The following is a 13,865-nucleotide window of genomic DNA, read 5'->3' as shown; positions in this document are numbered from 1 at the left end:
CGTGCCCCCCTCAGGCCGGGTCGATCCCAGGAGGCTGCTGTTCAGGAGTGTGCACATGCAACCTCTAGACTAAGGGTTTCTTAGGTACGACGTAATTGGCTGAGATTACTCCACATGGATTTGATTTATGGCAGAGTGCTGGCTCATTAGCTGAGTTAATCGACTCTCACCCCCCTTTCGCATGGTTTGCTCACGTTAGTGTACGCACCTTATCACAACCAGCCCCCCTCGTTGACCTTGACTGAGCAAACGTCCCATCTCAAGCCTTATGCTTTCGGACCTCCAGTGGCTTTCTCAGGCTCCCACCTCATAAATTAACTTCCTGCTAGGGGACCGTGTAAAAGGGCATGCATGGACCTGACTTCCTGCGAAGTACGACTGTACTTGCGAGAAAAGCATTAGTGGTATTTGGAGTTAATAAACTGGTATAAATGTCATCACTTTTGGCAATTCGAGTCAAAAAGAGGAGTTAAAATAATAGTTTATGTTATTTCCAGGTCAATAACTGCGGTCCAAATGATGCACTATACACTATGTACTTATGCACTACGTACACAACCATGTAAAGAATGAATTTTATAATGTTATTTTGTCATGAATAATCAAAGTCTGTTAGCCCCTCCCCCTTTGCAACATAATTCCAAAATTCCACACTTAGTTTTTTTTTGGTTATTTAAGTGAATCATCCGGGTATTTAAAGTGCACTTATTCTTTTTGGAATTTTCAGTGTGAACACACTACTCGCACTATTTATACTACAAAACATTATAGAATAGTGCATACGTAAGTACGCGATTTGGGACGCACCTATTGCCTCTCACTTAAAATGAAAGGCCAAGTTGAGTGCATTGCATTGTGGTATACAGTATAATGTTATTTCATACTGCTAATTCTGACGAAATTCACATATTGTTTACAGTATGCATACTAGGCAAAAAACAGCATTTCTGATATCTCTCTCGCTCTCTCTCATAGATCATCGGGTCGGTACGTGTTTCTCTACTTTAGCGAATGGCCGATGCGCGAGCGAACTGTCCGGTCAGTACACCAAGATGCAGTGCTGCTGCGACACAGGCCGCTGCTGGGCACTCGGACACATCCCAGAGATGTGCCCCGTCAGAGGATCTGGTGAGTGGGCTCATGCTAATCACTAGCATTACAGCTAAGAAGTCAAACATTACTATTACTATTACTAATGCTAGAAATTTGAATGTTGTCAGTGATTTTTAGAGTTTCTAACTTTATTTGTTGAGCTTTGTGAATGTCTGTATGCTAGCATATTCTTAAAGATATGTATGTATATACACTTTTATGCTAGCATACTTAAAATTGTTTTTAATCCATGTCTGTTAGCTTTGAGGCTAGTGTCTGTATGCTAGCATACTTAAAATATATATTTAGTTTATATACATGTTTAAAATTAGATTTTTATAACTTTTTAGAGCTTTTTTGAAGTTTATAGACCATGTCCGTTAGCTTTGAGGCTAACATCTGTATGTTAGCATACTCCTACGAGACAATTTGCATAAACACACATTTTAAAATTGGCTTTTTAAAACTTTTTAAAAAGTTTTTAGTCCACATCTATTAGCTTTGAGGCTAACATTTGTATGCTAGCATACCTTTAAAAGATATGTATTATAAATGCACTTTTAAAATGAGCTTTTTAGAACTTTTAGTCCACGTCTGTTAGCAGCTAACATCTGTATGCTAGAATATGCCTTAAAGATAGCTTATATATAATAAAAAAATATATAAATTCAATGGTTGTAGTCCATGTATGTAAGCTTTGAGGCTAACATCTGTATGCTAGTATGCTTCTAAAATATATTTAGCATATATTCACATTTAAATGAGATTTTTTTGAAGCTTTTGCTTACGAATAGTGATAGCAAGTAGCATAGTTCATGGCTGTAATGCAACCTAAAGACGATTGGCACCTTCAAAAAAGGTCCAAACTTACTTTTCAACAGGAAATACAGAAAGAAAACTGTATTACATGCCATCTTTTGTGGTATTTTTAATGTAATTCTAAACTGCACAGATTTTAAAGTACATTATGATCCTTTCATGATACGCTGAAATGAGTGTTGAGTCTTCTCGTACTGTATTACAATAAAAACATCATTCCGAAGGAGCAGTTTCTTCAGATGTGTGAGCGTTTGACCTTTGAGTAGAGCTCTTTGATGAATCGCTCCAGACATACTGTACCTCACCACAAAATCACGATAAATACATGTCAGGTCAGCAAAGCCATCGTCCCTCGGGATAATAAAACGTTCTCTTTCATTCCCACTTCTTCTCACCCGTGTGTTTTACGCCCTTCCCTCCTCTTTGACACCGTCGTGTGTCTTCCGCAGGAATGCAAGAGTCGAGCGGCTGCCAAATCCTTGGTTTTTCTGCTTTCGTTTAATGCGCAAGCAAAGCTCAGTTATTTCGTTGTTTTTCATGTCCATTTATAAGTAGATCTTTGTTTATATTATCAAAATTTAAGGAAATTATTTGTTTAAAGTTTAAAAAATATTACAAAACTTATACATTGTATATTATTTTAGTGTACGTACATAAAATAGTATATAATAAAATAATATACATTATATAAATAAAATATATATTATAAATTTAAATGTACTAGTTTAAAAAATATATAGGAACATACATAGACTTTGCAATAAACTATATATATATATATATATATATAGAATATATATATATATATATATATATATATATATTTATATATATATTTAGATATTATATTTATTATTAGTTTATTGTAATTTCTACATATGTTAATGTATATGTTAATTAAGTGCAAACTGTTACATTTATTATTTAAACAAAAATTGGCAATATATATATATATATTTTAAAAAGTTAATTTAAAGTATATCTTTATAAATAAACATATGTAATACCATTGTTATATATTTAATATTGACAAATAAAATAATTTTATAGTTATTAAAAAGTGCATTTAAAGTAGGAATATATATAGGAATTTCTGCAATTTGAAGCTTGTACAAAGTTGCAATATATTTCCATCTCCCTGCAACTGGTATAGTGTAAAAGCATCTATTGTTTATTTGCAGATGAATACAGACGACTGTGCATCCAGAGGCTTCCGTTTGCCACCGGTAACGGCGGCGGGATCATCCACGACGGCAACGGCGGTCTGAACATCGGTATTGGCAGCTACGGCAAAGGTCCCTCGCAGAACGGAAACGGCGGCGGCTACATTTTAACTGGCGCCCCCGCGTTCGCGCGAGCACACCATACGGAAATGGCAAAATGGAGGACAATGGTGTGCTCAGGCCAGCTGAACGAGACCACGATCGACGTGTGCAAGCATAACTCAATGGTGTTTTCCTGTTTGTGCTCAGGCCAGCTGAACGAGACAACAATATACACGTGCAAAAACATTTCACCAACCTGTGCCTGAACGGCCGCTGCATTCCCACGCCCACCAGCTACCGCTGCAATTGCAACATGGGCAGCTCACCCGCTGAAATTGCATACATGGGGATACCGGCAGGACGGCGTGCGCGGCGGACCTGCATCCATAAACCTGTGCATTCATCTTTCAGTCAAGAAAAGTCAGTGTCTTGAATGCTGGCATGATCTGAAATGTCCTCTGCTGCCATCTGTCGGTGGTTTGCTTGACTTCCACAGGCCTGAGGGTTATAAACAGCTGATTTTGTCAATATTTTAGCACATGTTATTGATTAATAGTGTCTCTCATACATCTGCTTTCTACCCTCAGATGTGGACGAGTGTGTCAGTAACCCGTGTGTGAATGGAGACTGTGTCAACACACAAGGATCGTATCACTGCAAATGTCACGAGGGATACCAGGGAACTCCCACCAAACAGGCCTGCATTGGTTTGTGGCATGATATAATTCTATTACATGCCAAAAACATTTCTGTGGTTTCTCAATTTAGGGCTAGAACATGTTTAATGCAAAACATTTTTACATTCAAAAGTCTTTAGGGCTAAAAAAAAAAAAATATTATATTATTATGATATTTTATTAGTAGAAAATTAGAATTATATTATATCATTTTCTAGACTTGTGCTCCATGCCTACACTATTATTTAATTTATTAATTTATATTGTTATTAATTTAGTTTTTTTTTTTTTTTTTTTTTTTTTTTTTTTTTTTTTACAATTTCTTGCTACCCATGCAAAAAATGTTTAAATTAATTATAGTTACATGTATATATTATTTGTAAAGTATGTTAATTTTGTTGTTTTTGTTGTTTTATTATTAAAATGTTTTGCTTAAAATACAACTAATGTTACATAATCAGTGAATGCATAATATTTTAATTTTAGCTAATTAGTTAATTTTATATGACCCATTAAAATTTGAATGGAGGCAAGATGGTTAATATTTTATATTAAATAACTTATAGTAATATTATATATTAGTTATTTCATTCTTCATTTTAGTCATTTTTATATGCTTATTTTATATCTTTTATGTGTATATTTTTATATCTTAAAACTTGCTTAACCTTAACTCAATTCAAAAATGTGTGTGGGTATATTATATATGATACTATAAATAGGCATATATATATATATATTAATTTATTGTATGACAGTTTATTGTGAATAATCCATTTATAATGAATGTCATGATGAACGTCAGCACATTAATGTCACTGTGCTCAGTGTCACCCATTGTGAATAATCCATTTATAATGAATGTCATGATGAAAGTCAGCATAACTTCACTTCACACTGCCCAGCGCTCTCTAGTGGACGACTGTAACTAATCTGTTCCTGTTGCTTCAGACATCGACGAGTGTATCGTGAACGGCGTTATGTGCCGTAACGGACGCTGTGTGAACACGGATGGAAGTTTCCAGTGCATCTGTAATGCTGGCTTTGAAATCAGTCCTGACGGGAAGAACTGCGTCGGTAAGCACTTAAACTGCAACTTTAACAAACTCTGAACCACCTAATATATAAGTTTTTCGTGTTTTTACACTCAGTATTTTTAAATATTCACACAAAATTACATGCTTCACCTCTTTGATTGCTGAATATTTGATTATATACTATAAATCCTGCATTAAAGTGCTTAAAATTGTTTTAAATGTTTTATAAATCTCTTTTGGAGTTTGGGGCGGGTGGAGGGTGTCAGAAGGTTAAAATAAACATTTTTAATTAATAATTTTGATGAATACAGTTAGTCCAAGAACTAAACTGAACATCAAGAGTTTGTTTTATAGTGTAATTTTTTAGAAACACTGAGAGTGTTTTCTTGTCCTCTAGATCATGATGAATGTGCCACCACCAACATGTGCCTCAACGGCATGTGCTTAAATGAAGACGGAAGCTTCAAGTGTATCTGCAAACCTGGATTTGCTTTGGCGCCCAATGGACGCTACTGCACTGGTGAGCATTTCTGGGATTATTGAACCTAAAAACATCAAAATACATTACAAAAAAAATCAAATTTAAACAAAAAATACTATAAACACTATTTAAGAAGTGTCTTGAATAGAAACAAAAGCTAAATCACCAAAATCGAATTTCCACTTCAATCTGATTTCTTCAGACGGCGCATTCTTCAAGTTGACTTCAAATCTGATTTTTTAATTAAATTCTCGCATCTGGTGACCATTTGTTATTTATTCATTAATCAATAATAATCAATTTTGTTCTTTAAATATTAAATTTTGCACATATTTGAACATTTTTGGAGTCTTTCAATAGTTTTGTGCATGAAACAAACGCTAAACTGCTAAAATGTAATTTTCAATTGTGCATTTTTGCAAGTTTGACGTCAAATCTGATTTCTTCAGACGTCTTTGGTTCTCGCATCCGAAATGAATTACCATATGACAAAAAATTATATTAAAACCAAAATTCAAAGAAAACACTCCCTTAAAACTCTTCATTTCCTCACATTTCAACACCATATATTCGCACATTACTACATCATTTTCGACATCAATTGTAAAGTCGCAAGAACAAATGATATTTAATGTCACTGACAAGACATATCAAGCTAGTTTTCATATCAGTGATGTCAAACGTCTTTGGTTGTCGCGTTTGGTGACTGCTTGTTATTTATCCATTATTCATTATGGACATGTTGTTCTGTAGTGGTTTTACGATATTTTCGTCTTCATTAAATTCTGACAGACATCGATGAACATTTGAACATTTTCAGAGTTTTGCCATAGTTTTATGAATGAAACAAATGCTAAACTGCTAAAATCTCATTTTCAATTGGAGTTTTTGGTTAGTTTGGCATCAAAACTGACTTGGCCTGTCTTGAGGTGTCTATCTGGTGCTCATTTATCAATGAAGACTTTAATGACCAAATTCGTTCCTTCAGTGCAGCTCTTCAAAATCACATTGTGACATAAACGCATAACATTTCACCATATTCAACAACAACTAAAAAACAAACAATATATTCTTTCTTAATTAAAATCTAAATTATATTTTCTTTCTTAATTTTAATTACAATTCTAATGCCACACATCTTGAGACGTCTTTGGTTCTCGCATCTGATGTCATTAATCAATGTCTTTAGTGACCAAAATTTAAGTTGTTATTCTCAGAAAATCATTCTCTCATTGAAAATTTTCAATCTCATTTGCATTTGCGTATATTTGTATGTCATTGGTACACGTTTGACATTAGTCTTTCATGTGTTCTCAAACATCCTTCGACATCTCCATCCATTATTCACTCTTAAATACAAAAACTTGACATCTTTATTCGTTATTGACGTGTTATTCTCAAATGGCTTGTGCTATTTCCTTCTTTGCTTCATTCTGACAGACATCGACGAATGCCAGACCTCAGGCATCTGTATGAACGGCCGCTGCGTGAACACCGAGGGCTCTTTCCGCTGCGAGTGCCCGCCAGGACTAGCCATAGACATGGACGGCCGCGTCTGCGTGGACACCCACATGCGCACCACCTGCTATGGCGCAATAAAGATGGGCACGTGTTCGCGTCCATTCCCTGGGGCAGTGACGAAGTCTGAATGCTGCTGTGCCAACCCTGAACATGGCTTTGGAGAACCCTGCCAACCCTGCCCGGCGTTCAACTCTGGTAAACCACAACGATACACCTTCCAGTCGCGAACGATCCTTTAATATTAATGCAACATGTGTTAGCTTTTGACATGTGTGCTAGCAGGTGGCTAACGTTGTTTGTTTTTTCACAGCCGAATTTCTAAGTCAGTTTTTGCTAATTTGCTAATCGTTTATGAATGCTAAATGCTAACGGACTAGATTTGGTTTCTTCGCAGACATCAACGAATGCGCTTTGTACAGGACTAGATTTTGGTTTTGACTTGTGCCAGACCCAGTCAATGAATGCGCTTTGGACTGTCCTAGAATCTCTGTCAAAACGGGATCTGCGAGAACTTGCGCGGGAGCTACCGTTGCATCTGTAACATCGGCTACGAGTCCGACGCTAGCGGCAAGAATTGCGTGGGTAAGTTGCGCGATTTTTTTTTATTACGTAAGTTTTTATTAGGTAGCAAAACTTAGCTTCTACTATGTTTCGGGTACAAAAGACTTCTTGTACAACATTGCTCTGAAACCTATGAGTAGTAGTTGTGTTTTAATGAATTTTGTAAACTTTTTGCGTATCTTTCAGACATTAACGAATGTTTGGTGAATCGGTTACTGTGCGACAATGGCATGTGTAGAAACACGCCCGGAAGTTACACTTGCTCTTGCCCCAAAGGATTCTCCTTCAAAGCTGACTCTGAGACTTGCGAAGGTTTCCTTTCGACTACGTTTTTTTTTCGTTCATTGTGTTTTTTCGTGAATTTCACATAAAATTGTAAACATTGTATCTTTCATTCTTAACTGTCATCCTTTTGTTCAGACATCAACGAATGTGACTCCAACCCCTGCATCAATGGTGTGTGCCGCAACGTAGCCGGTTCCTTCAACTGTGAATGTTCCCACGGCAGCAAGTTGGACTCCACCAACACCATCTGCGTAGGCAAGTACAAAACGTTGTTGGTAACAGCGAGATTGGTGGATCTCTTATGGATAGTTTAGTGGCTATTAAATGTGTTTTTTAAAATGTTTAAAATGCAACTGCTAAATACGCAACCAAACTCTACTTAAGTTTATGTTGCAACATTAGCATAGTGATGTGCGTGTCGATGATTATTTTGTTTTTAGATGGCATTCTGTTACTTTTATTCATTTCTAGCCTGGCAGTTTTCATTCTTTGTCTGAAACTGAATGTTGTTTGATTGAAATTAATGGAGTATGAAGGCAATAGGTCGCGCGTTTGTGCTTTCAGCATGAATGCCCACTGTGATCCCATCCCACTAGATATCAGAGTTAGTTTTTATATACTGTATCTGCAGAGATGCAATGACTCTCCGCAGGGGAGGCGCTCCAAATGTCAGAATGTCCATTTGTCATTGTCACGCTTTTTTGGTTCTCTTTCACTTATTTGCTACATGCAGACAGCATGAAAGGAACCTGCTGGCTAAACATCCAGGACGGCCGCTGTGAGGTGAATATAAACGGGGCCACGCTGAAGTCCGAGTGCTGCTCTACGCTGGGGGCGGCCTGGGGAAGCCCATGTGAACGCTGCGAAATTGGTTGGTTCATATGCAAAAAGCAACATGCTAAAATTTTTTTTTTTTTTAAATCATAGGTGATTGACTTTAAAAAAAGGCTTGTTTGGTTACATAGGTGATTGACTTTAAAATAATTATTTATTTATTGTAATTTTTTTATATTAAATAATAATTCTATTTTTTGTGTATTTTATATAAGTTTTGCCAATTTGTTTACAATTTATATTCATTGAATTCATTTTAATTTAATTTAATAAAAGATTATTGCGAAACTTTTAGATAACAAATAATTATATTTATTTATTATTATTTGATTTATATTTAAATGATTATAGTTTTTTTTAGATATTGTATATAAATTGCTAATTTGTATTTATTTATATTAATTAAATGAAATAAATATTTATTAAAAAGAGTCATGTGAACGTTTTAATTTTTGAAAAAAAAAGGAAAGGCAAATGTAATTAAGCCAAAATGTAAAGTATTAATGAAAAGCTAAATGAACCAATGTTTGCTTTTAAAGACGCGATCTTTAACACACAAAACAAAGTTTTTGACATGTATTTTCTACAGATCCAGCCTGTTCGAAAGGTCTCGCTCGCATGAAGGGACTTGTGTGTGAAGGTACGTGTTACCCACAATCCTTTGCTGCGTTAACAATATTATCTATCTTGAGCTTTGTATGATGATGCATCCCATTTCTGCTCTGTCTTTAGATATTAATGAGTGCGAGGTGTTTCCCGGCGTGTGCACAAACGGACGCTGTGTGAACACGCAGGGCTCGTTCCGATGCGAGTGTCCGGAGGGACTTACACTGGACGGAGCCGGACGAACATGTGTTGGTATGGAAACATATTCGTTTCTCAAATTATTTATTGCTTTAGTTGATTTATTGGTTTCAGACAGCATAATACATCAACATGAATATTTTTTTAAACCAAAAACTTTTTTATGACTGATTTATGATGATTTAGGACAACTGACCCAAATCAAAACCAATCTTTCTTTTTTTTAACTAACAACATGTGAGAACCAAACAGCAGTGATTTACAGTGGTCTGTGTGTCCTGTAGACATCAGAAGTGAGCAGTGTTATATGAAATGGGACGAGGATGAGTGTGTGGAGCCGTTACCGGGCCGGTATCGCGTGGATATGTGCTGCTGTACGGTGGGAGCGGCATGGGGTGTGGACTGTGAGGCCTGTCCCAAACCAAACACCCCCGAATTCAAAACCATCTGCCCGAGGGGACCTGGAATCGCTAACAGAGGAGACATCCTGACAGGACGACCCTTCTACAAAGGTGCAGCATCACAGCTGTGTGTCATTTATTCATAGGGATGAGCGGATATAGAAAATTGTAACCGATATTATGATACCGATAATTATGTTGTTTTGGCTGATAACCGATACTGGTCGATATTATACATCTAAAATGTTTACAACATTTTAATTTTTTTTTTTTTAATCGGCTTCCAATATCTCACCAATACTGATACTTTATAAAAATTGCTGATGCTGATATTATGGCTTATTATATAATTTATATTATAATAATATATTAATACAAATATCAATAATAAAACAAGTTAAACATTCTATATGAAATTTATATATATATATATATATATATATATATATATTTATTATGAAGACTGAGTCAAATATATATATATATATATATGTGTATATATATATGTATATATATATTATAGTATAGATATTATATAATATAAATTTCATATAGAATTGTCAACTTGTTTTTATTAATATAAAACCATGTATATATTATATATATATATATATATATAATATATATATATATATATAATGAAGACTGAGTCAAATAAATAAAATAAAAACCAAAAAAAAAAACAACAACATATTAAATATAAATACAATTCTAATAAAGATATATAATTGTTACCTAAAACATTCACATTATCCTTTTTATTAAATTAAATAAAAATTACAATACAAATTGACTATATATATATTAATAGATAATAAACAGTATATAAATAAATAATAACTATTATATAATATTTTTACGAATTTAAATAAAAAACAAATATTAATATAATTTATATACAAGCGGACAAAATGTATATAAAATATCCACAACAAAAACACAGACACGGAAAGTCAAAATTACAACCAAACAAAAACAAGATACACAAAAACACAGACACGGAAAGTCAGATTTGTGGTATTTCTTTAGGGATTTTTCTCTGTGTTGAATAATGAGGTTATGAGCCTGTGTTTCTCTGCAGATGTGAACGAATGTAAGGTCTTCAGAGGCCTGTGCACTCACGGGACATGCCGAAACACCATCGGAAGCTTCAAATGCCGCTGCGACAGTGGCTTCGCCCTCACCATGGAGGAGAGGAACTGCACAGGTCAAACATCAAACACTAAATCAAAGCCGACAGGCGTTACACTGCGCCGCTCACTCATGCTGTGACCTAAAATCAATGCAGAATCGCTTCGTAGATCGATTCTGAGATCTTCCGAATGCATCGTGATTCTCTCTGGAATCAATTCTGAGCTTAGTTTTTAACAGTAGATGGCGCTCTAATCCAGTTTTTATCCACACACTCAAATGCTCATGTAATTTCACCTCAGCTCAGAATGCTTTTATGACACGAGATTAATGTAAACACAGCCCACTGTGAACAACCGTGTTATTCGCTTCAACCTTTTCGAATTTTATGAACGATTATTTTAGGTTCAAGTGTGTGTAAGGATTTGGAAACGAGCAGAGTACGGCTTCGAGGAAGAATCACAATGCATTCAGAAAAATCTAATTTCTCCGTATTTTCCCAACCAAAAACCAAAACTCATCCACAAAAACCCAAATACACCGTACTATCCCACCACCACTACTCACACTGATCCCCTCCCCTCCCACACACATATATACAAGTACACCACCACCCCATACACACCTTTGACAACACGGCGTCTGCGTCAACACGCCCGGCAGCTTCGAGTGCGAGTGCTTCGACGGCTACGAGAGCGGCTTCATGATGATGAAGAACTGCATGGGTGAGACTCGAACCCTGGACGTTCTTCCCGGCCTCTGAAAGCCTGTGTGTCACAGCGTCTCTCTCTCTGTCCCGCAGACATCGACGAGTGCGAGCGCAACCCCCTGCTGTGCCGCGGCGGGACGTGCAGCCTAAAAAACAAGCTCATTCATGAGAACGACACACACCCGCTGTGGTGAAAACATTAGATTTAATAAACAACAAATAATCTGAGTGGAATTGTGTATAATTTTATATGATTTTTTTTTTTTACGAAATCACAGATTAACTGTGTATAATTTTATATGATTTAATTTTTATTTTTTTACCAGTTTATTGATATTTAATTAAAATGCACGTTAATTATTATTTGATTTTTTCCCCCTCAGATGTGAACGAGTGTCAGCTGAGTGATAACCTGTGCAGGAACGGTCAGTGTGTGAATATGGTGGGCACCTATCAGTGCTCCTGCGACACGGGATACCAGGTGACGCCCGACAGACAGGGCTGCGTGGGTGAGAAACCTCCACCGACATCGGCACGCATCAAACTAACGATGCAGATCAGTTCATCAACTATAAACGTGCCTCTTCTCATTTTCACAGACATCGACGAGTGCACCATCATGAACGGCGGCTGTGATACTCACTGTACGAACTCGGAGGGAAGTTACGAATGCAGCTGCAGCGAAGGTTATGCGCTCATGCCTGACCTCAGGACCTGCGCCGGTAACACACACACACACACACACACACTAGAGCTGTGAGATTAATCGTTAAAAGATCACCCAGACACCTGCGCCATCTGATTTCTAAATGACAACGATTTGCCCGTGTCTATTAATAATACTAACAATAATTAAAATAATACCACAAGGTATTATTTCTGTCTTACAGTCATTCATATTATCTCAGAAATACTGGGATGAAAGTTTATAGTTCGGATGTAAACATTGATTACTGTGGTAGCGATCAAAATAGAGGAGGTCGTCTTTTGTGAGTGTGATGCGCACTTTAAATAACGTTTGTCAATTGCATCATATCGCCACTAGGTGGCGACAAGTGACTGTTAAAAATTTATTTGTTATTGAATCATTCATTCAAGAGATTTGTTTAAAAACGCTGATTCAACCAGTAATAAAACAAGTGAAGTATTTCTGAGTGAGTCACTGAATCATTTATTCAAACAACTTTTTCATCATTAAAACACAAAAAATTGGTGTATTAAATATATTATATATTAAATACATATATTAGGCCTATATGTGACTCTGGACCACAAAAACCAATCATAAGGGTCAATGTTTTGAAATTGAGATTTATATGTCATCTGAAAGCTGAATAAATAAGCTTTCCATTGATGTATGGTTTGTTATGATTTGACAATATTTGACCAAGATACAACTATGAAATGGAATCTGAGGGTGCAAAAAAATCTAAATATTGAGAAAATCGCCTTTAAAGTTGTCCAAATGCAGTTCTTAGCAATGCATATATTATTATAGCAATGCATATTATTAATCAAAAATTAAGTTTAGATACATTTACGGTAGGAAACTTACAAAATATCTTCACGGAACATGATATTTACTTAATATCCTGATGATTTTTGGCATAAAAGAGAAATGGGTAATTTTGTCCCTTACAATGTATTGTTGGCTATTTCTACAAATATACCTGTGCTACTTATGACTGCTTTTGTGCTCCAGGGTCACATATATTAAAATGTTTATACTTAAACAGACTGCAGCAATTAATATTTTGACATTATTTTGTTTAGCTCAGAATGGTGGGAGAATCTCAATTTATCCAGAATCGTGCAGCTCTAACACACACACACACTTACACACACACTGATCCTCGTCTCTCCCGCAGACATCGATGAGTGTGAAGACACGCCGGACATCTGCGACGGTGGCCAGTGTACGAACATCCCTGGAGAATATCGCTGCCTCTGCTACGACGGCTTCATGGCCTCCATGGACATGCGCACCTGCATCGGTGAGACACGCAACTCAACTCATGTTTACATTTGTGTGTGTGTGTGTGTGTGTGTATTACTTTTAAATAGTAAACATGTGTAATATCATTTACTTTTATTTAAATTATTTTTATAGTATCCTTTATTTAATGAATTTATTTTTTAAGAAGTGTTTTTTGTGTAATCTAAATAATAAAAATAAGTAGTAAATTAATTAAATTATCATCCTTAGTAACCTTGATTTTTTTTAATAATTATTTTATGTTTATGTAAT

The 13,865-nt window shown here is 35.7% G+C and overlaps 1 protein-coding gene across 1 annotated transcript in view; it reads left to right on the top strand.

Annotated features, from left to right (window-relative positions):
• The window catches only part of LOC109047728 (fibrillin-2-like), a 71,964-nt gene that overhangs the window by 29,757 nt on the left and 28,342 nt on the right, over positions 1-13,865 (top strand). Inside the window, 21 exon segments of the mRNA XM_042749509.1 lie at positions 976-1,128; positions 3,093-3,258; positions 3,384-3,570; positions 3,733-3,883; positions 4,805-4,930; positions 5,288-5,410; positions 6,812-7,087; positions 7,270-7,274; positions 7,375-7,474; positions 7,640-7,765; positions 7,874-7,993; positions 8,472-8,609; positions 9,162-9,212; positions 9,305-9,430; positions 9,661-9,888; positions 10,859-10,984; positions 11,541-11,633; positions 11,711-11,788; positions 11,989-12,126; positions 12,217-12,339; positions 13,486-13,611. Of these exon segments, the coding sequence (XP_042605443.1) occupies positions 976-1,128; positions 3,093-3,258; positions 3,384-3,570; positions 3,733-3,883; positions 4,805-4,930; positions 5,288-5,410; positions 6,812-7,087; positions 7,270-7,274; positions 7,375-7,474; positions 7,640-7,765; positions 7,874-7,993; positions 8,472-8,609; positions 9,162-9,212; positions 9,305-9,430; positions 9,661-9,888; positions 10,859-10,984; positions 11,541-11,633; positions 11,711-11,788; positions 11,989-12,126; positions 12,217-12,339; positions 13,486-13,611 (2,760 nt within the window).

The sequence above is a fragment of the Cyprinus carpio genome, chromosome B22 (genome assembly GCF_018340385.1).
Source record: "Cyprinus carpio isolate SPL01 chromosome B22, ASM1834038v1, whole genome shotgun sequence".
In the NCBI taxonomy this organism is placed as follows: domain Eukaryota; kingdom Metazoa; phylum Chordata; class Actinopteri; order Cypriniformes; family Cyprinidae; genus Cyprinus; species Cyprinus carpio.
This window is presented reverse-complemented; position numbering and strand designations above follow the sequence as displayed.